The 22938-nt window shown below is 48.4% G+C and overlaps 2 protein-coding genes and 1 long non-coding RNA gene across 6 annotated transcripts; 2 read left to right on the plus strand and 1 right to left on the minus strand.

Annotated features, from left to right (window-relative positions):
- The first annotated feature begins 7498 nt into the window (after positions 1-7498).
- LOC120703808 (3-hydroxyisobutyryl-CoA hydrolase-like protein 3, mitochondrial) lies at positions 7499-14653 on the plus strand. 4 transcript variants are annotated; one of them, XM_039987985.1, is made up of 11 exons: positions 7532-7803; positions 10267-10368; positions 10488-10532; positions 10709-10761; positions 11302-11436; positions 11536-11632; positions 12117-12246; positions 12403-12581; positions 12735-12862; positions 12960-13061; positions 14403-14653. In XM_039987985.1, exons 1-11 carry the CDS (start codon positions 7572-7574, stop codon positions 14499-14501), a joined length of 1302 nt encoding a protein of 433 aa, XP_039843919.1. In that variant the 5' UTR covers positions 7532-7571; the 3' UTR covers positions 14502-14653. The 4 variants fall into 4 exon arrangements, with proteins under 4 accessions (XP_039843916.1, XP_039843919.1, XP_039843917.1 ...); XM_039987982.1 differs by lacking the exon at positions 10709-10761 and having other exon boundaries at positions 7499-7803; positions 10488-10552; XM_039987983.1 differs by lacking the exon at positions 10488-10532 and having other exon boundaries at positions 7554-7803; positions 14403-14634.
- LOC120703810 lies at positions 11552-14511 on the minus strand. The gene is made up of 2 exons (XR_005687264.1): positions 14380-14511; positions 11552-14271 (listed from the first exon to the last, which is right to left on the minus strand). It is a non-coding gene; the product is annotated as an uncharacterized LOC120703810 (long non-coding RNA).
- Positions 14654-19203: 4550 nt separating the features above from the next.
- LOC120703811 (F-box/kelch-repeat protein At1g80440-like) lies at positions 19204-20748 on the plus strand. The gene has a single exon (XM_039987986.1). It carries the CDS (start codon positions 19374-19376, stop codon positions 20514-20516), a length of 1143 nt encoding a protein of 380 aa, XP_039843920.1. The 5' UTR covers positions 19204-19373; the 3' UTR covers positions 20517-20748.
- Positions 20749-22938: the final 2190 nt, after the last annotated feature.

Raw genomic sequence — 22938 nt, forward strand, 5'->3', positions numbered from 1 at the left:
CCAGCTAGCAAGCGTGAGTTGTAAACGGGGTTGTGGCGGGCCACCGGCCAGTGTCTGGCCTCTGAGTATATCTACTCATGCCGTGTATGAGTAAAAGACAGACTGGTATTCGCTGAGAAGTAACAGAAGACGAGATCGGGGGTCATGGTTCTTTCCCTCCCCCAAGTATCCCCCTTGTTCTGCTCTACCGATCTCTCGCGTTCACGTCGCCGGCGACCACCGCGGCCTAGGGACACGACAAAATGGTATCAGATTCGGGCGATTCCTCTCCGCCGCTACCGCTCCACCGATCGATTCCGTTTCGGTCAGCCCATTAACTCGGTGCTCGACCTGCTCCGCCGTGAATCACGCGATTCCGGCGTCCTCCGCCCCGCTCTCCGACGACCGTCGCTAGCGGCCACCGCAAATCGCCGTTTAGCCTTCCGGCGCCGTCGACCACCCACTTTTCCGCGCCGCTTAGGTCTGTAGTGGAATCGATCTACCGAGGCGGCGGCACTGTGTGGTCTGCATCACGGGCACGGCATCGAACGATTCGGTGCTGTGCGTGGGTTCCGGGGCGTGATTGCTGTACTCCGGCGGCTTAGCAACCCTGCTCGAGCCTCGTTGAGGTGCCTTAATTCGAGTTGTGGTAGCTTTGTTTCCGGTGCGGTCACCACGGCTCCCCCTAAGCCCTCCGTGCAGACCCAAATCATCCTCGGTCGGATGGAGGAGCACATCCAGGCTGAGGACACTCACTGGGATCAGGTTATGGAGAGTTTAGATCTGCTCTTCGCGCGCGTCACCGATATCGGTCGTGACCAGCAGCAGATTCGTGCTCAGTTGGGTCAGCACACCGACGTGTTGCAGGGGTATGCACAAGCACAAGAGGTTCTCACGCAGAAGGTGGACCCTGCAAGTCAAGCGGTTGCGAAGTTGACTCCTGATTTCGTGGGTTTCGATTCGGCGCGACATCCTTCTTCCCCGCAGCAGGGTACCTCAGGTGAGAACAATTACCAGCGCAACCAATTTCATGTTGGCCGTCCGAATCAGGATCAGTCAGGGGGGAATCATAATTACATCCCTAAGCTCTCGTTTCCGTGTTTTGATGGTCGTCAACCTAAAATCTGGCGTGATAAGTGCATGGATTATTTTCATATTTGCAATGTTCCTGAGTATATGTGGGTCACGACTGCTTCGTTACATCTGGATGATAATGCAGCCCAGTGGTTTCAAATGTACAAGCTAAAACATGGGGGGGTTGGTACTTGGTTACAGTTTGCACAGGCAGTCGAAGATCAGTTCGGTTCAGATGATTATAGAGCAGCCCTAGATGAGTTGTTGATGCTAAAACAAAGTGGCACGGTGGAAGAATATGTTACTGAGTTTGAGTCTTTGCAGTTCCAAGTCTCTATGCATAATCCTAGTTATGGAGAATTATTTTTTGTGGCTCAATTCATCAAAGGGCTGAGAGAGGATATTCAATCGGCTGTGCAGCTTCAGTTACCTGATAAAGTTAACAAGGCCATTCTCCTAGCTAAGATCCAACAGAAAATGATTGACAGAGGCAAATATAGAGCACAGAAATCAGTGTATCAGGGCAAACCTCAGAATTTTGGTGGGAAGTCTGATGGCAAACAACACTTGCAGCCCTCTGCATTGTGGAAAGAAAGACAGGAAAGGGACTATAGGAAGGCACATGGACTATGTTTCTATTGTGCTGAAAAGTTTGAACCAGGCCATGCAGAAAAATGTCCCAAAAGACCCAAGTCTCAGCTCAATGCTTTGGTGGTGAATGATCTGGATGTTCAGTTAACTGATGAAATATTGCACCAACTAGCTGTTGAAGATTCTTTGCAGCAGGAATTCGGTCAGCTATCACTGAATGCTCTTTCCTCTGCAGTCGGTTCTGAATGCATACAAATTCGGGGAAGAGTTCAGAACAAAGTGTTTCTATTGTTGCTGGATAGTGGTAGTTCCAACAGCTTTGTCAGCTCTGCATTTGTGCTCAAAGCTGGGCTCTCCACTATTTCCACCAGTCCACAACAAGTCAGATTGCCCAATGGGGAGGTTTTTATCTCAGATAGACTAGTTCCTTCCTTGACTTGGTGGTGCCAGGGCCACACAATTTCAACTGATATGAGAGTCCTGGATTTGGATGTGTATGATGGCATACTAGGATATGATTGGCTTAAATTGCACAGCCCAATGACCTGTGATTGGACTAACAAGCAAATTCAGTTTAAACAGGGGGATACACTAGTTACTATTTAGGGAATGCAATCCACACCTTTACAACTGTCTCCATTGTCTGCCGACAAATTGGTCAAATACTGCAAGGGCAATGATGTTTGGGCTTTTGCCATGGTGGAAGCTTCAGATTCTGTCACACCTACAGAGATTCCTCCTGCTGTACAGTCATTACTGGCCACCTATTCAGATTTGTTTCATGTGCCCACTACTCTCCCTCCTTCCAGAGTTCATGATCATGCCATTCCATTACTACCTGAGGCTGTTCCTGTTAATGCTAGGCCTTACAGGTACTCTCCCACACACAAATCTGAAATTGAGAAGCAAGTGAAGGAATTATTGGCAGCTGGTATGATCACCCACAGTTCTAGCCCTTTTGCCTCTCATGTGCTTTTGGTACAAAAGAAGGATGGTAGTTGGAGATTTTGTGTGGATTATCGAAGACTCAATGATCTCACTATTAAGAACAGATTTCCTATGCCTATCATAGAGGAAATCTTAGAGGAACTATTTGGTGCCAAGTATTTTACAAAGTTGGATATGAGGGCAGGTTATCATCAGATTAGGATGGTGCCACATGATGAATATAAAACAGCTTTTAAAACCCATCATGGCCATTATCAGTTTAGAGTGATGCCTTTTGGGCTCACTAATGCTCCAGGTACTTTTCAGTGCCTCATGAATGATATTCTGGGTCCTTTTCTGAGAAAGTTTGTTTTAGTGTTCCTGGATGACATTTTAATCTATAGCCCTTCTTTGGAGTCTCATCTGGATCATCTGACTCAAGTCTTTGACAAGTTGAAGGACAATCAGCTGTATCTGAAAGCTAGCAAATGCTCCTTTGCTCAGCATACACTAGAATATTTGGGCCACATTATTTCTGCTGATGGGGTGGCTACAGATCCTTCCAAAACCAGTGCTATGTACAACTGGCCAACACCAACAAATTTTACAGAGCTCAGAGGATTTTTAGGCTTGACAGGTTATTACAGACGTTTTGTCAAGCATTATGGACTGTTAGCTAAGCCACTTACCAATTTGCTGAAGTGCAAACAATTTGTGTGGACTTCTGCAGCTCAGCAAGCTTTTGTCAAACTCAAGGAAGCCATGGTAACTACTCCAGTGCTGGGTTTGCCTGATTTCAATACTCCTTTCATTGTTGAAACCGATGCTTGTGATGATGGTATTGGAGCTATTCTCATCCAGCATGGCCAGCCTTTAGCGTTCCTCAGTAAAGCTTTAGGGCCTGCCCACAAACACTTGTCTATTTATGAGAAAGAGTTTTTGGCTCTAATCATGGCTGTGGAACGTTGGCGTCCATATTTGCAGCAACAAGAGTTTCTCATCCGGACTGATCACAAAAGTTTAGCCTATCTCACCGAGCAGAATCTCCATTCTGACATGCAGCGTAAAGCTATGACTCGGTTGATGGGACTTCAGTTCAAAGTGGTATATCGACAGGGCAAGGATAATGTAGTGGCTGATGCTCTTTCTCGTGTAGGTCACCTTATGGCAATTCAGGCTGTGTCAATGGCTCAACCAGTATGGCTCCAGGAGGTCTCTAATTCATATAGAACAGACTCCATGGCTCAACAACTACTTACTCAGCTTGCTACTCACAGTCCTGATTCCTCGGGGTACTCATTGCATAATGGTCTGATTCGGTTCAAAGGTAAATTGTGGATTGGGAATAATTCTGCCCTGCAAACCAAGATCATTGCAGCTTTTCATGCTAGCCCTATTGGAGGACATTCTGGGATCACTGCCACATATCATCGAGTTAAGGGTCTCTTCTATTGGAAAGGGCTGAAACAGGCTGTGGAGAGCTTTGTTCAACAATGTGAGATATGCCAACATGCTAAACATACAAATGAGCACCCAGCAGGTTTACTTCAACCACTTCCAATACCTGGTGGTGCTTGGCAGGATTGGTCTATGGACTTCGTGGAAGGACTACCTGTGGTGGAAGGTTATTCAGCCATCTTAGTGGTGGTCGATCGACTGACAAAGTATGCTCACTTCTTACCGCTCAAACATCCCTATACTGCCCAGTCTGTTGCCAAGTTGCTACTCGACCAAGTCATCCGATTGCATGGGTTTCCTACCACCATTGTCAGTGATCGTGATAAGATCTTCTTGAGTTCATTCTGGCGGGAGCTGTTCAAGTTGCATGGGACTCAGTTGCTGATGAGTACGGCTTATCACCCGCAAACTGACGGGCAAACGGAGCGGGTGAATCAGTGCCTCGAAATGTTTCTACGCTGCGCAGTATATGCTCACCCTAAACAATGGAAAAATTGGCTACCTCTAGCAGAACTATGGTATAACTCCTCATATCACTCTACTATTGGTTGTTCCCCATTCAAGGCACTCTACGGTCATGAACCAGCTATGCCTACTGTCCCTTCTGAAGTTTCAGACGCTTCTCCTCAAGTTGCTGAGTTGATCACAAATCGTGCAGACCATCTACTCATGTTGAAGGAACATTTGGCCAAAGCTCAGCACCGCATGAAGACTTATGCTGAAACAGAGTGGAACGTCAGTACCAAGTCGGTGAGCAAGTGCTGCTGAAACTCCAGCCCTATGCTCAGACGTCAGTGGCTAATCGTCCGTTCCCTAAGCTGGCCTTCAAATACTTTGGACCCTATGCTGTTACTGAGAAGATCGGCAATGTGGCTTATCATTTATCATTACCTGTGGATTCAAAAATCCATGATGTCTTTCATGTCTCACAGTTGAAACCATTTACGGGTAACTATTCTCCAATTTACTCAGATGTTAACAGGATTGTCCACCTGGACACGGTCACACTACAACCAGAGAAGATTCTTGAACGTCGCTTGGTCAAGAAGGGAAATGCCGCAATTCCTCATGTGCGTGTAAAGTGGTCTCATCTGCCTGTAGATTCTGCAACTTGGGAAGACTATCATGTGCTCCGTCAGCGATTTCCGGCATCTCCTGCTTGTGGACAAGCAACACCTCTGGCGGGGGGAAGTGTCACGCGCGATGCAACGGACACGTTGGAAGAGAGGGCGTGAACCATCCAGCTAGCAAGCGTGAGTTGTAAACGGGGTTGTGGCGGGCCACCGGCCAGTGTCTGGCCTCTGAGTATATCTACTCATGCCGTGTATGAGTAAAAGACAGACTGGTATTCGCTTAGAAGTAACAGAAGACGAGATCGGGGGTCAGGGTTCTTCCCCTCCCCCAAGTATCCCCCTTTTCTGCTCTACCGATCTCTCGCGTTCACGTCGCCGGCGACCGCCGTGGCCTAGGGACACGACAAGCGTGTACAGGACGCGGGAGACCGGGCGGCCCCGCGCCGCGAGCGCGTCCACGAGCCCCGCGACGCCGCGCGCGCCCGCGGCGTGGAAGGACGCCATGTAGGCGTTGAACGCGCCCGGGTCGGCGCTCCGGGCGTACCCAGCGTCCGTGCCGTCGGGGAACGGGAGGAACTCGAGGCGGCCGTCTTCGTCCCTGTCGGGCTATGGCGTGGTGGCCGGGAACATGCGGGCGTGCGCGGCCTCGGTGGTGGAGAAGGTGACGAGCGCGGCGGGCGCGGCGGCCAGCAGGCGCCTGGCGAGGCGGAGCGCCGGGGCGATGTGGCCATGGAACGGGAAGGTGAGCACCAGGAAGTGCGGCCCCGGCGACATCTCCTCCAGACCCCAGTCGTCCTCTCTCGTGCGCGCACGTCTGTGTGGGTGTGGCTCGCCCTGCTCGCTTACTTCCCGAGCTGGCCTCACAAGTAGACCTGGGCATCCAACGGGCCGGGTCGGGTTCGGGTCGGGCCAAAAAAAGCCCGGTGTTTTTTCTAGCGGCCCGTGCCCGACCCGACCCGGTGGCCGGGCCGTAAAATTGAGCCCGCACCCGACCCGACAGCCAGTCGGGTCGGGTCGGGTTCGGGTCGGGTCGGGCCGGGCCTATGTAAAATGTCGGGTTCCTTCGGGTTTTTCGGGTTTCGGGTCAAAATTTTTAGCCCGTGCCCGGCCCGTCAGTCATACCGGGTCAAAAAATTTGACCCGAGCCCGCCCATCAAACTCTTCGGGTCGGGTCGGGTCGGGCTATTTTCGGGCAGGTTGGGTCGGGTCCGTCGGGTCGGGCAGCCCATGCCCAGGTCTACTCACAAGATAGGTTTATGTGCTGGAGAGCTGCAGTAGCCGTAGGTGTCAGTGGTCAATTGCGGCCGGAGCGAACAAACAGAAAAACGCCGAGATTGGCCGCGATTTTGCGCTTCAAGTCCGACCACGCGATCACAGATCGTCAGCTGGCTGCAGACGCTCGGATCATGTTGCCCCATTATTGCCTATACTTGGGAATTCGAATGAAGTTTTGAAGCACTCCCATCTTGTAGTGAATTTCAGTTTGGGCATTTTTTAGCTCAAATTTTAGTTCCTCAACCTCTGTAAAAAAAACGCTCACGTAAGCCTCACGTTTTTCCATTAGCTTCACCTATCGCGTTTTTCATGCTCAAACTATGATGCATTCGTCTTCTTTCCTTACCTCCGTCCCGTCCTACTCCTACCTTTCAAAGCACTGACGCACTGGCACCACCCAACTACAAGCCCTTCTCCACCCCTGACACGCTCGTTCACCCTAATAATTAGCCGTACTGGCGCACCATTGTTTAGTGCAACCCTAATCGTCTCTTGCTCATTCCAGTAAGATAAGTAGATGACATGATCACAAGGATTTTATGAGGAAGTTGGAAGGAGAGAGGACTGAAACCAAATGTAAAATCACACCTACAGCAGGATGACCATTTACGAGCGGTGGAATTGGCATCTAACTCACTTTTCAAAGTCAAACAATTTCAAATATAATCAAATCTATAAAAAAAATTACTAACAACTCTTCCGTTCCAAAATCCAGTTCGTAGCAAAACGGAGAACTCCCATAATTTATGAACTCTGGCCGTGTTTGGATGACACCTTGAATTTTTTTTAAAAAAAAATGAATGCGTGGATGGAGTACTAAACGAAATTTATTTGTGAAATTTTTTCATGAATGGATGTAACTTTTCGACACGAATCTAATGAGCCAAGTTTCTTCATGATTGGCTACAGTAATGCTACATTAACTTTAATCATTCTCTAATCGCGCGGTTAAAGTCCTCATTAGCTATAGTAACTGCTACAGCACCATAGCTGTGGAGGTGATTTCATAATTAGACTTTATTTAATACTCCTAATTAGTGATCAAAGCACTGAAAAGTTTTCATAATTTTTTTTTTTGAAGGCTATCCAAACACGGCCAGAGGCCCAGAGTAACCAGCTCTCCAATCCCCAAAAGTCTTCTCCAGAATCCAGGGTCTCGCGTTGCCAATCACCATCAGCCGTTCTCACGTCACTATGCGAGCTCTCCTCTCCCGCATCCACCTGCACCCGCCCGCGGCCACCGCACCCTTCCTCCTCCCCACCTCCCCGGCCGCCTCCAAAACCCTCGCCCCGCTCCGCCTCGTCCGCCGCTTCGCCGCCATGGCCGCCGGCGCCGCCGAGGAGTTCGTCAAGGGCCGCGTCTTCCCCAACGGCGTCGCCGTCATCACGCTCGACCGCCCCAAGGCCCTCAACGCCATGAACCTCGGTGAGTCGCTCTACCCCCCCTCCCCTTTGGATCGGGCGCGGGAGTAGCGATAGCTTACCTGGATTGAGCGGATGCTTCGGCAATTTGGGTTCGCCGGTTCCGCTTTGTGGGATGTATGCAAGTTTGGCAAGTTGTGGAGCAGTAGGTGAAAATCCTTGGCGTGGGCTTGGTGAATAAATGTTTGACACTCGCATTGAACTGGTGTAGCGCACGATGTTTTACCCCAGTTAGTACACCCGAAGTACTAATGATTAGCGACCAGACAGCAGTTCATTTTTTTTTGGTAAAAATAGCAGACAACTAAGTAAAATTTTAGACGGGTGACTCATTTGCCAAATTTTCCATCCAATTGTGTTCCTAGATCGTATCTATGTCATGGAGAATCTGGTCTAGTAAGACAGGGATTGTGTGATCACAGATTCACAGTGATGCTAAGTTGCTAACATATGTTGGTCTGAACATTTGAAAATTTACATCCAACATCAAACTTGAGACTGTCAAGTTGTTGTTGTTCTGGATGTTCAATTTTGTTAAGGCCACTCCCAGTGGAGGTTTCATGAGAGTTTCATGCACATTGAATAGGGTGCCATGTCACCATTTTAGATGATGTGGCATTAGATTAATGAGGAGAGAGATGAAATGAGTTTCATCTAGATGAAACCATGTATGCACGGTTACCAACTCTTGATGAGTCTTAAAATTAAATGTGATGATAGCCTATGAAATAGCAAACATGAAAAATGCATTGTGGAGTGAGTTTCATCCATGGTTTCATTTGTGTTTTGGTGATATGGCACTCTTGGAAACAACAAAAGAAACTACCCATTGGGACTAGCCTAAGTTCTCCAAAGCTCTTGTATCTCGAACAGCCTTAAATTTTTGTGCTCAAGGTGCATTGTGCAGGCTGTCCTATAAGATCATATATAGTTAATAGTTGTAACATTCTTAATCGCAGAAAAGCAGATTGCATATATAAAGAAACAAAGAAAACACGATTTTAAATGTTTAACTGACATCCCTAGTTCTTTTAATTGACCATGATCTTTATGTTTCTTTATTTTATTATGAAACTTAACCCTGGTGAGCTAATTTGTGCAACTTACATTAACCCTTTTGATCTGTAGAAGATATAAAGTGATGTATTGTATTATTATGAAAGTGCCAAGTTTCTTACCATGGACCGTTTGGAGTCTTGAATTCCGGGAGTTGTTGAAACTCCCGTCCTAACCTGTCTTCGAAGGACGGCACCTTCTCAAAACAAAGCCCTAGGGAGTCTCTCCCAATGGTCGAGTTTTTTTGTTATTATGAAAGTCCGGAATGTTGTCAAAGTGTCTATCTGGAAAGTAAAATGAGTTGGTTCTACTGGTCATAATACTGTCATAAAAATGTTTGTTGGGTTAACTCCTTTCCGGACATGCTCCACAGTAGAGTTATACGTTGGGTTGGTTCCATTGTCAAATTTTCCATCCGGTTGTGTTCCTAAGTTCATGCTGTGGAGAATCTGGTCTGATATGACAGTTGATTGTGTGATTGATCAGGTTAGTGTGCTAATAAATGTTAACTTGAAAATTGACACTAAACATTGAGTCTGTCATGAACATTATTATGTTATGTTCTGGAAATGTATTGCATTTCAAACATCCTTAAACTGTGTGTTCAAGATGCATTATGCTATACAGCTATATGTAGTTGTAATAGTATTAATTTCCAAAAAAACATATTGCATGGAAACATGGTTTTATATATAACATCCCTAATTTTTTAATCGACCATGCCCCTTTTATTATCCCTGTAGAAGATACAAATGATATCTTTGTATTCTTATGAAAGTGTGAAGTGGTGTCTAATTGTCAATCCAGGATTGAAAATCTGTTGGTTTTACTGGTCAGAATATTGACATAAATTTTTGTTCTTGAATTAACTCCTTTCTGGACATGCTCTAGGGTACAAAGCTAAATGGGCAATCAACTATGCAAGATCCAATGAAATTGGACTTGTAAACTCAGTGTTCCTCAAAGCATTAACTCAAGGCCGCAGCATGTAGTCATGCACTGTTCTGATTTAGGATTCCTGTTGAGGACAGGTTAGCGGGTTATACTTTGTAGATGCAAAGGTAGAGGTGGAGCACATGATTTAACATCTACTGAGAGTTTTTTTTTTGAAAAAGGTTTCACCCTGCTTTTATAGAAAGCAAATGAGTTCGATGCAACGGTTCACAGTTGGGGATACCGATTTTCACAGGAACCACAGAGCATTAGCTATGCAGAAGCTAGCTACATCCACTGAGAGTCACACTCAGATCTTGTGTACAGGAGAATTACTTGTTGATAATACAAATTCTGATGGCGTGTCTTGTTAGGCTGCTACTCCTGTAGATGTTCTTTTGGCATTTCTTCTCTTAGAACATTTATTTATTAGCCTTTTGAGCTCCAGTAACATATTCTGGATCTCACATGATTGCAGAAATGGACATTAGATACAAGGCACTTCTTGATGAATGGGAAACAAATCCAAGTGTCAAGTGTATTCTCGTGGAAAGCAGCTCTCCCCGTGCCTTCTCAGCTGGTGATTAATCAATTTACTTTTTTATGAGTATGTTAGACAATGAATGTTGAACACGGTGATCTGCCTTTTCATTTCCGGAGCATTGGATATGTTTTCAAATATGATTCATGCCAATGCAGGGATGGATATTAAGGGTGTTGCCGCGGAAATACAAAAGGACAAAAACACACCACTTGTGCAAAAGGTCTTTACTGTTGTCCTGTGCGGTTTTAATCTGATTTTATTTCCATGGCTCTTTTGTCACTTCTTTTAGTTCAATAGTTTATGTCACACTGTTATGTTATTTATTGCAGCTTTGCTCTTACTTGCACGCATAGTGACTGCTTAGTGTAAACTGCAGGTGGGGATGTGAAGAGACTTGCTAATGATTGCACAATGCCAGAGATAATAGAGGTCTAACTATAACATGATAATGTCTTCCTGGTCACGCCTTGCCCTTGCTAAATTTAAGTGCATTGGTGATTTAGCCATTTATGCTACCATCTCAAAATTTAAGGCCCTTTGGATATCCGAGAATTTGACTGTAGAATGTTGGAACTGAAATTGGAAGTTCAGTCCAAAGGGACAACTGAACATATATACAATTTGAATTTCACAACCAACTTAATAAAAAAAACTTGGTATCACTGCAATTTTTTGAATTCTTGATTTTATGTTTTATCCATGGATATATCCAAAAATTGAACTAAATTTAAATAAATTAATTCTGCGATATAGAAACTTATGAATTCAAGCTCCTGTCAACATGAATTAATTAGGAGAAAGACTTATTAGAGTTTGAAACAAAATTTCAATTCCAACAGCCACCTACACTACTGGTATCATAAACTCTGGCATTGATGGCTGAAATTAATTCAGTCTTATATCCTCCTTCGTTTTAAATATTTATTGATACCACATACATCACTAAGAAGCAGCTTAATCAATTTTCAGGTTTTCACAGCAGAATACTCGTTGATTTGCAAGATACATGAGTATGCAAAACCTTATATATGCTTGATGGATGGAGTGACGATGGGATTTGGAATTGGTCTGTCAGGACATGGCCGCTACCGTATTATTACTGAGGCAATGTTTCGAGACTCGAAGTTTTTTTTTGTTTTCATGAATTTTATTTTCAATGTATAAATTCTTATGATTCATCTTGCTTGGTGATAATTATTACAGAAGACACTCCTAGCCATGCCTGAAAATGGTATTGGCCTGTTCCCAGATGTTGGCTTTGCTTACATTGGTGCAAAAGCCCCAGGAGGGGGTGCAGTTGGTACAATCCTTTCTTTTTCCTTGTTGCATTGATTGGTAAACTAATGTCTACTGCTCTACTTATTTCCTCATTGGCATATTCTTTTCCATATGTAGCATAAAACACATAGTATTTAGCCTTTGATATCCTCTCCTTCCTCATGCATTCCATGAAAATTTTGTTCTGAGTACAAGTCTGATCTGCACATGCATTCCATGTTTGATCTTCTAACCACCTTGCTTTGTTTGCTCTCAGCAGTCTCTGTTATTGTTCTAAAATTGGCTTCAGATTTAGTTAGCAATTGCTCATCATCTTAATATGTAAACTGTTAGTTATAGGGTTTTTTTTTCTGTTTGATCAGCATGAGTCATGACATTGTTATGGCCTTCCCTACTATCACAAAATCTAGAGAAAGTTAGTTGTTCCCAAACGGGTACACCTGTTTTCTCTGGTACTGAATGCTTCTATTTTCCTTCTCATCGTAGACCACTTATGCTTCTTTCAGGAGCTTACCTTGGGATTACAGGAAAAAGGATATCATCACCTGCTGATGCTCTATTCATAGGCCTTGGTACTCACTATATACCTTCTGGAAATTTGGGGTCTCTGAAGGAATCCCTCTTGAGTGCTAACTTGTATGTTCCTTATCTTTACTTGGTGAAAAACATACTTAATATGTTAAAACCACATTTTTTTTTCTGTTTCCTCGTGCATGTATCTTATAGCTCATGGTGCAATAACTGTTTGCACATCTGTATCTTTTGATGTTGATATCCAAAGTTCTTGTGCAGTACAAATGATCCTCACAGAGACGTTGAGTCAGTCCTGACAGGATACAAGAAAGCACCAGAATCTGAGCCACAACTAGAAAAGCTTTTACCACATATCATTTCTTCTTTCAGTCCTGATAAGTCAGTTGCTGAATCTGTGGAAGAGCTAAAGAAGCGTAGTCAAAGTGGTGATGCTGCAGGTAACCTTTTATGAAGCATTCCCTTTTAGTGCACCAAAGGCAGCACTTATATTTATCACACAAATGGCAACTGCTTTTATTTGAAAATGGCCCTACTTTCTGTGTGCTATTTAAGAATTTTTATGCACCTACATGTTCCTTTGGTGGTTGCAGTGGCAGAATGGGCCAATGAAGCTTTAGCAGGAATTAAGAAAGGTGCTCCATTTTCTCTTTGTTTAACACAAAGGCATTTCTCTCAAGTTGCATCAGCGTACGGGAATAGTGAACACTATTTAGCTAAGGTATGAATCTAGTATCATGTATGAAACTGAACGTTTTAAATTGTTTATGAACTATTTATATATTTATTGATATTTCTGGTTTTTTGGCATGTTTCAGCTGGCTGGTGTTATGAAAATGGAATATCGCATTGCTTTGAGGTCGTCGGTTAGAAATGATTTTGTTGAAGGTGTACGTGCTGTTTTAGTTGACAAGGACCAGGCAAGTTATCCATGACGTTGCTTTTCATAAATTGTTTTGTGCAAACTGTTGCGAAACAAGGCATGTGTTGTACATGTATTAAGCGCTGCCTTCCATTGGTGCACCTCATATCTACTGATCTACGGATTGAACTTAGATAATGTTCAACCGGCTAGAACAAACTGCTGTCCTCTACAACTGGTGGCATCATAATTGTTACCTAATCCAGAAATTTACTGTAACTGTATTCTGCAATGAGGGTCGATAGTAAGAAGTCATCAAGGTCCCTTCCCTTTTGAAGGAGAAGTTGATTCTGTTTTAGAGAGCATTGGTGGGTTAGGGTGAAAGTTCATTATAAGCTTAAACTTACCAGATGAGTCCTATTACCATTACTTAGCATGGACGGTACTTCAGTTTTTGAGAAGCCAGCATATTCAACTTATCCTCATTATAAGGCTTATTAAACTTACAGCTCCATTTAGTAGCGTGGTTCCATTATGCACTAAGTTGGACCGTAGAAACTAGTAGAGATAACTTGCCACACATTAATATTCATTGCATTGCCTTGTGCATATATAGCTGTACATGAGTACCCGACAAAAAATAGGTATGGTCAATGTGTGCGTGTATCATTGGGTTGGTGTCTGCATTATAACGGACTGGTGCTCCTGGCTTCTGGCTTTTGGAGATCCTGTGGCTCCAAAACTGTCCAGAAGCTGAAACAAACCAAAGTAGATGACATACTAAAATTTCCAATTGTTGCACATTATAAATCACTTTTTGAGAAATGAGGGGGTCAGGGGCAGGGCCAATCTTGAAATTAGAAAGACTTCTCAACAATTGGTCCTGCTATTTACTTGAGTCTTGCAAGGAGGCACTGGCGGAGCTACATTAGGGCCATAGTGGGCTACGGCCCCCCTACCTTAGAGTAATTTCCAAAGGGGCTTGTGGTAGACTGAGCACACACTCGATGACGATGGCTTCATGCATACATAAAATTGTTGGTTACTAGTCATTTACCTCGAATCGGCCCCCGCTTGATTTGCCCCCTAGCTCCGCCACTGCAAGGAGGGCATGATTGCTGGCCAAGTTGATAATCACATTAAACTGGATGCAAGTTAAAGATATTAGCTTGTTTTGTAAAATGAGGTAGCTTCGTGTCAAAATGGCAGATAGAATAGAAGGCAGGCACTGAATCTATGATGTCCTTTCCAATAGTGATAACATTCATCTGCATTTATATACGGAGTTGTATTTCATAGAATATCCATAGGTGATATTATGCAATTGTAATAATTTATTAACTAGAGATGAAAAAAAAGGAATCTAGATTTCTCACTGAATTTTCTTGCCTCTTTGCAGAATCCAAAGTGGAATCCAGCATCTCTGGAAGAAGTAAACATGGATGAGGTTGAATCAGTTTTTGAGCCATTAGGTGCCGAGACTGAGTTGAGTGTGTGAGCTTTCCATGGCAACATGTTGGACTACCTGAACTTCAGTTTTCTTATTCATGGTGCAATAAGAAGCAATAAACTGAGATACCTGCGTACTGAACCAATAAATAATGTTTCTTCAGAAACTAATTGAAGTGGCACTGAGAATCCAGGTCTGCAGCTTGCCTTCCGTTCCCATATATGCCCCCACCCCAACCACTGTACCGTGACGATGATGACTTGGCGATTCTAGAAGTGCTTGCCACTGGGCAGCGATTTACAAATACTTGTAGTTTCAAAGAAACTGGGGTACAGAAACCATGGATTCGGCCAGCAGATTTCAACAACTGACGTGCTCAAATACTATATGAATATGGCAATATGGCATCAGGGACTCTTCTGGAAGGCCTAGCAATGCGACGCAGGTGCTGACCACAACAAGCATTTGCCTGCCTGACGCAGGGCCGGCCGCGGCAAAGGTGCGCGCTCTCGCTTTTAAATTAGCTGCTGCCGTTTTGCGAGACAGCACGGCCCGTCCCGTCCTCAGGATGTGATAATCTGGTGGCCGGTGGCTTTGTCCGTTTCGCCTGAATGGATACGAAGCGTGGCCACATGGAGCGAGTGGATATTTTCCATGAACTAATGGGCGGTGCCCTGCGCTTTGGCGATCGGGATACGTCTGCTTAGCCGTCAAACGGTGACGTGCGACAATAAACAGGATCTCGCTTGCGATAAGTGGGGCGCGGCGTTTATTTCGTTGGGGACTTGACGAACGGAGTGCATCAACATGTGTTGTTGTGGTGGACTAGTGGTCCGGGCATTATCCTGGCCAAATGGACCGGAAGCAAAAACAGAGCAGCGGTTTACGCCAGCAGAAGCTTCGTAGTTCGTAAGCTCCCCAGCCACCAAGGTTTTAGTCCTCGTCAACTTGAATTTTACTTACCCAAGCCAGCAACTGGCAAGGGCTGCCGCATTCGTTGTTTCGGCAGGCTTGTCATCCACCTGGCTGTTCATTCTCCACTTGAGAATGAACTGACCCTATCTTTCAAGTTTATCCACACTGGGTTTCGACACTTGTTCTTGGCTAAACCCGGTAGCACAGCGCCAATAAATTGTAGAAAGCCGCATCCAGTTGCGGCCGGATCGGCTGATGCTGAAAGGTACACTGCCAGTAGACCAGGACGAGGACCCGTCGTCGTCGCAGCCGCGTCAAGGCCGGAGCAGGATCTCGTCCGCCCGCCCCCGGCCGGCCACCGCGCGGCTCGTCCACTCCTGCCTCATCAAGTCATCAACTTGCCTGGCCGCGACGCGCCTCCACGACAGCGACGGCGTGGATTTCCCGCGGCCCCGCGCCGCTGCTCTGCTGCGCCCAGAGGCGGCGCGGCGCGGCGCGGCGCCGTGGGCGGATAAGGGCGAGGGGCCGGGCTGAGGCGGCGGCGGCGCGGAGCCGGATCGCGCGCGCGGGAGGATGGATGGATCAGTGGTGGGTTGATTTGGACGGGAGGGCGGGCCCCGGCGCCGCCACGACGATAGGATTTGCTGCCCGCGTGCGCGGGGTTTACCGCTTGCCCGCGGGGCGTTCCCATCCACCGATAGCTGCTGCGGAATTATCCCATCCCATCCGCTGCGCCGCGACGCGAGGCCCGGACAGGACAGGAAGACCGGACCCGGCCGCCTTCAAATTTCCGGTCGTCCCTATCCGTTCGTTTTTATCTTGGGTTCAGATTCCCTGGTCTGGTCGTCGGATTCAATGTGTCGCGGGGCTCCTACTGAGGGCGCGTTTAGTTACAAAAATTTTCACCTCGAAATTTGTGCCTCCGTTTGGATATGTGTATGGAGTACTAAATATAGTTAAACAACAAAATTAATTGCACAGTTTAAATGTACATGGCGAGATGAATTTTTTGAGCTTAATTAGTGCATGATTAGCCATAAAGTGCTACAGTACCCACTTGTGCTAATGATGTGTTCAAAGGCCTCAAAAGATTTGTCTCGCGGTTTCCAGGTGAGTTCTAAAATTAATTTTTTAATTAGTGTCCGAAAAGTATTCCCGACATCTGGTCAAACTGTTGATTTGACAATAAAAATTTTTTTGTTTGGCAACTAAACGCCCCCTGATTGTCACGGTGTACCGCCACGGCCGGTTCCATAACTTTTTACCCCCCGGCCGACACGCGTTGAGGCGACGAGAAGACGACGATCCCGTCATCTCGATGATCAGGCTCGTGCCAGCAGGCAGCGTCGTGCGGGAGATTCTTGGGGAGGCGGGCGGGCGTGACGGCCGGCCGATCCGAGAGCTACGCAGGCCGAGACGCGAGTGCGCTCGCGCGGCAGCTATCCTGATGATACCTGTCCCCGGGTGTGGCGGAATAACGGTAGAGGAGTACATGGCTCGGGAGCCGTGCGTCCCCGGCCGGACGTGTGGCGAGGCCTGGCGTACGCACCGCCCGTTTCCAATCGACCGGTCGACACCTGCCCCGAGTGGTCCCCCGGCGTCGAGCGGGCGCCTCACACGTGCGCGGCACGGCAGGGAAGGACTCCGTACTGTGTCCCTACTGTTTTCGAGCTCCAAAAATTGGACTCGGCTTCGGCCTTCCCGTTCCGAGCAAGACCGAGGGCTCCCATCCCGGGGCTCTTCCGAAACCGCCAGAAGATACGGGTTCCCGGTCGCGGAGGCCCGGAGGATGACTCGATTCTCTATCAGGCCGCGTTTAGATCGCGAAAAACTTTGGGTTACGATACTGTAACATATTTCGTTTTTATTTGGTAATTAATGTCCAATCATGGATTAATTAACGTCGTTAGATTCATCTCGTGGTAATCAGTCAGACTGTGTAATTAGTTATTTTTTTAACTACATTTAATACTTCATGCATGTGTTGAAAAATTCGATGTGACGGAAAAGTTTGGGAACTTTTTGGGAACTAAACGCGGCCTCAGCTGCGGCGGCGGTGGCGGCGCGGAGAGCGTGCTGCCGCTGCTGATTCGGACTAGACCTGGGCATCCTCCGGGCCGGGTCGGGTTCGGGTCGGGCCAAAAAAAGCCCGGTGTTTTTTCTAGCGGCCCGTGCCCGACCCGACCCGGTGGCCGGGCCGTAAAATTGAGCCCGCACCCGAACCGACAGCCAGTCGGGTCGGGTCGGGTTCGGGTCGGGTCGGGCCGGGCCTATGTAAAATGTCTGGTTTTTTCGGGTTTTTCGGGTTTCGGGTCAAAATTTTTAGCTCGTGCCCGGCCCATCAGTCATACCGGGTCAAAAATTTTGGCCCGAGCCCGCCCATCAAACTCTTCGGGTCGGGTCGGGTCGGGCTATTTTCGGGCGGGTTGGGTCGGGTCAGTCGAGTCGGGCAGGCCATGGCCAGGTCTAATTCGGACGCGAAACCCATCCGATCCGCGGGCATTAAGGGAGCCACCACGTCCTCCTTTTTTTTGTTTTGAATAAAAAACACGTTAAGCCTCGCCGATCTCGACGGGAACAGGGCCACGCGGGGGGCCAGCATTGGGTCCCCGGCGCCACGGCTCGGCGCTCTCGCCGCGTCCCTTCCTTTCTCCCCGTCATCACACCGAGGTAACCTAGCTGAGTACTCTCTCTCCCACAAAATAAATGCACTTTTAGAACTGAGTGAGCAAACTAAGACACTGTTTAGATCACAAACCATAAATCCGTAAACGCAAAAAATGTCACATCGAATGTTTCGACACATGCATGAAGTACTAAATGAAGTCTATTTACAAAATTTTTTGCATGAATGGGCTGTAAATCGCGAGACGAATCCTAATGAGCCTACTTAATCCATGATTTGCAATAGTGATGCTACAGTAATCATGCGCTAATTATGAATTAATTATAGATTAATTAGCATCATTAGATTTGTCTCGTGATTTACAACCCATCTGTGAAAAAGTTTTGTAAATAGACTTCATTTAGTACTTCAAATTAGTAAGATTCCATCGAATTTTTTTTTGCAAAACATTTAAACGCGGCCTAATACTACGTGTACACCAGTACTACTCTCTCGATTCTAAATTAATTGCACATCTAAAATTTAAAATTTATCTTACAAAAAATTGCTAGTTTGACCTAATTACTACAAAAGATAAAAGTGTTCGGAGTCTTTTCAAAAAAAGACAAGACAGTGTCAAGATCATTCTCACGAGAAACAAGAGGTACATGCCTTGGTTTCGTACCCGTCTTAGAATTGCACAATTTATTTTGGAACTGTGGGAGTACGTCGGCACTGGCTAGTGGGTTTCTGATCCTTCTCATTATTCACTCTGTTCTGCTGGTTGTCAGCAGCAGTATTTTTCTTTCACACCAAATCAGAACCAGCTATCAGACAGCCAGCAGTATTTTTCTCTCACAACAAATCAATACTAGCCATCGGTCACCGTCAGTAGAACAGAGTGAATAATTTCAAAAGAAAAAAAATTCCTTCTCATCCCGTTAGCTGCTTGCCGGCACTCGCAACCGACGTGGCACTCTTACCTCTACCGAAACCCATCGGCTTGCCATCTGTGTCTCGTTTAGCCTCTAATGGCACAGGATCAGCACATCCTTGACAGCGAAGTGCCATGCAGTTTATCGCAAACATCACCCGGGAGAAGACGCCCCCACACACAATAATACTCCGTAAAAAAAACTCTGGAAGCAACTGGACCCACACATCCCTCAAAATATCGCGCACTTGCTCTGTTTCAAAAATAGCCTTTGCCTCCGTAGCTATAAATACCCCTACTCTGCTCCCGCTCCTCGCCTTCGCCTCACACAAACGCATCGAGCTCAGACTCAGAGAACTGAGAAGCCAAAGAAGAACCTCTCCCTCTCGTTTCCTGCACGAATCCGGCTTCCATCCATCGATCGGAACACCACACACTGCCAGCCGGACGCAGCCGATCAAGGGCAATGGGCGAGCTGATCCCCGGGTTGCCGGAGGAAGTGGCGCGGGAGTGCCTAGTCCGGGTGGGCTTCGACCAGCTGCCCGTGGTGCGCCGCATCTCGCGCCAGTGGAAGTCGGAGTTGGAGTCGCCGGACTACCACCGCCTGCGCCGGGCCGAGGGGCTGGCGCGCCCGGTGCTCGCGCTGGTCCAGGCGAGCCCCGCGCCGCCGGCCGACGGCGACGCGGGCACGGCTGCGGACAAGCAGCGCTCCTCGGCGGCGGGCCCCGCGAACTCGTACCGGATGGTGCTGCTGGACCCGGAGGAGGGCCGGTGGGCGCCGCTGCCGGCGCCGCCCGGGCCGGCGGGGAGCCTGCCCCTGTTCTGCCAGGTGGCCGCCGTGGGCGGTGGCGGGCAGGGGCGGAAGCGGCTGGTGGTCGTCGGCGGCTGGGACCCGGAGACGTGGGCGCCGGTGGACGCGGTGCTCGTGTACGACTTCCTGACCGGCGCGTGGCGCCGCGGCGCGCCGATGCCGGGCCCCCGCCGGTCCTTCTTCGCCTGCGCGGCCGTCGGCGGGGCCGTGTACGTGGCCGGCGGCCACGACGAGGAGAAGAACGCGCTGCGGTCGGCGCTGGCGTACGACCCGGAGCGCGACGCGTGGTCGTGGCTCCCCGACATGGCGGAGGAGCGCGACGAGCCGCGCGGGCTCTGCGCCGGCGGCAGGTTCCTCGTCGTCGGCGGGTACCCGACGCAGGCGCAGGGCCGCTTCGTCGGCTCCGCGGAGGCCTTCGACCCGGCGGCGTCGGCCTGGGCGCCCGTCGGGGACGGCCTGCTCGAGGACGGCGCGTGCCCGAGGACCTGCTGCGCGGCGCCGGGGCCGGCGGGGCGCCTGTACATGCTCCGCGACGGGCACCTCGTGGCGCGCGACGCTGCCGCGCCGGGCGCGGCGTGGCGGCCGGTGGCGCAGGTGCCCGAGGACGCGCGCACCGCGGCGACCGTCTCCGCCATCCCCGGCGGCCGCGTGGTGGTGATCGGCTCCGGGTGCCACGGCGGCGACAAGAACGTGTACGTGCTCCGCGAGGAGGCCGGCAAGGGCGCGTCCTGGGAGCGCGCGGCGGCGCCGCCCGAGTTCGCCGGGCACGTGCAGGCCTCCTGCTGCCTCGAAATCTGATGAAGTGTACATAGTACGAGTGGAATGCCGACCACAGATGTCCCTGCAAGTTTGTACAGTACATACTCTGCAACTACGTCTCGCTGTTGTGTATAGAAAGAACATCAGGAGCTAACGAGGGAAGGGGGCAAAGAAAGTTTAAGAACAAGTAGCAGAATATGTAATGCACTAAAACTGTTTGAGAAATGAGTGAAGTATCAATGGCAGTTTTTTAGGTCTTTGCTGAATCAAATTTTGGGGCCGTTTAGTTCCCAAAAATTTTCACCCAAAAATTTTCACCTCCCCTTTGAACACATGTATAAAGCACTAAATGTAATTAAATAATAAAACTAATTACATAGTTTGGATGTACACGGCGAGACGAATCTTTTGAGCCTAATTAGGACATGATTAGCCATAAGTGCTACAGTAACCCACATGTGCTAATGATGCGGTCAAAGGCCTCAAAAGATTCGTCTTGCGATTTCCAAGTGAGTTCTAAAATTAGTTTTTTAATTAGTGTTCGAAAAATCTTCTCGACATCTGGTCAAACACTGATGTGACACCCAAATTTTTTGATTTTGGGAACTAAACGCCCCCTTTGTTCCGTTGGAATTTCTTTGCAGCATGATCAGTTTTGTTAAAGTCGGGGCTGATAGTGAGAGGTTCTAGAACCTTTCGATGGAACTGTTACTTTTTGTTTTGTTTTGTTTTTATAGGAACCTTTCTCAGGACACAGAAAAGAAGTGTCTGTTTTCGGCTTTTCGGGACCCGGCCGGCCGTGACAACACAATACGGGACGAGGAGTCCTTGTCGTCCTCGCGCTGCATTTACATCGTCATTTCCTTCCCAGCGTCCATATCACCCACTGACGTCACGCACGTTCTGAGAAGCGAGAGCTTCAGCGACACGTCTGCAACTCGACCTCTAGCTCATTCAATCATTCAAGAACCGGTGCCTTTGCAAGAAGAAGGAACTGTCTGGATAAGCTAGCTAGCTGCATCAGTCATCGGTGACCCCTTGCACGAAGAAGGAATGGTCTGAAGCGGCTCGATCGGTAACCACTGATCCGGAATTTGTCAGTGTCACACTAGCCTCGGCAGGTAAAGGTTCCCATGGCGGATTCGCGGCAAGAGCCCGAGTGCCCGAAGCGGCAAAGGGAGCCCGATCTCGAGGCTCAGGGGTCGGGGCGGGGGGAATTTCTCCGTTCACACCCGGCGTGTCGGCGGGGCCGAGATTTCCAGGCCCCCCGGAGAGCGACCGGTCGCCGCGCGCCGAGCGGCGGGGAGCGGCCGACGCAGTCACGCAGACGTCCCCGGCGCGGCCTGCCTGCCACCGACGCGGAGCCGCACCGCACTCGGCGGCTCGGGCCAGCGGCGCGCGCGGGGCGGGCACCGGCCCCGGGCGTCGCGCTCGCGCCCCATACCGCTCTGGCCACCGCGGCCTCGGGGATATCTTCCCAGCAGCGCGCGGCGGCGGTCTGCGGCTGCCAGCGGGCAGCTCTGAGCTCTCCCGCGTGCGTGTGGCGCGGGCTCCATTGGATTGATTGCATGAGCAGCTGGTTGTCAGGTTGGTTGGGGGCGTGGATAGGGATTGCGTTGCTTTTGGCTCCGCCGCCGCCGCCACCGCCACCGCCGGAATGCATTGGGGGGGCGTCGGGCTGGGTTCCTTGTCAGGTAAGGTGGCGCTGGCACGGATCGGCGCGATGGTGCCCGCACTCTGAGTCGTAGCGGTCAATAGGGATTTGAGATGTGCACGTCCGGATCCGGGGGGCGGAGGAGCATTGACAATTGAACAGTGCATGATTGATGACGATCTATGAACGTTGAAAACATTTTAAAAAAAGAAACAAGTGTTGCACGCTTTATTTCAGTGAAACAAAGCATACAGTGTTTTTTCTTCAAAAAAGAAAAGAAGCATACGGTGTTTTTCCTTGCAACATTTCGGCGTATTCTAAGTGTGCCTGCTAACCATAACAGAAATAGAGAGCTTGGAGTTCAACATGTAAAATAGGAGAAAGAGATTCTTTAAAGATCATCTTACATAATGCCAGCTCCCGAGATCCGAGGTGACCATCTTGTATAATCCCCCCAACCCTCGGTCGTCTCCCCGCGAGGCAATGCGAGGGAGCCCAGGTGCGAAGCCGGGCCACCCCTGTCCCTCCGCATCTCCCGATCAGCCGCCGCCGTGCTAGCCGGCAACGATACGTGATCGAGTCGTGGACGGAGGAGGAGTTGATCCGACTCGCATACGAAATGGATCAAGACTCACCTATCAATAACATAAATGGACCAAACCATCGTACAAAACTAAAAATTTATGGAGGTGCTGCAGGATAAACATGGTGAGTTTGCTTAGGGTCAGCTACTTCAATATAAAATTTATCTTAGCAAAACAGAAGAAAGATTTTATTGTATATACTCCAATAACCTTGAAATCATAA

This window comes from Panicum virgatum, chromosome 4K (assembly GCF_016808335.1).
Source record: "Panicum virgatum strain AP13 chromosome 4K, P.virgatum_v5, whole genome shotgun sequence".
Classification (NCBI taxonomy): domain Eukaryota; kingdom Viridiplantae; phylum Streptophyta; class Magnoliopsida; order Poales; family Poaceae; genus Panicum; species Panicum virgatum.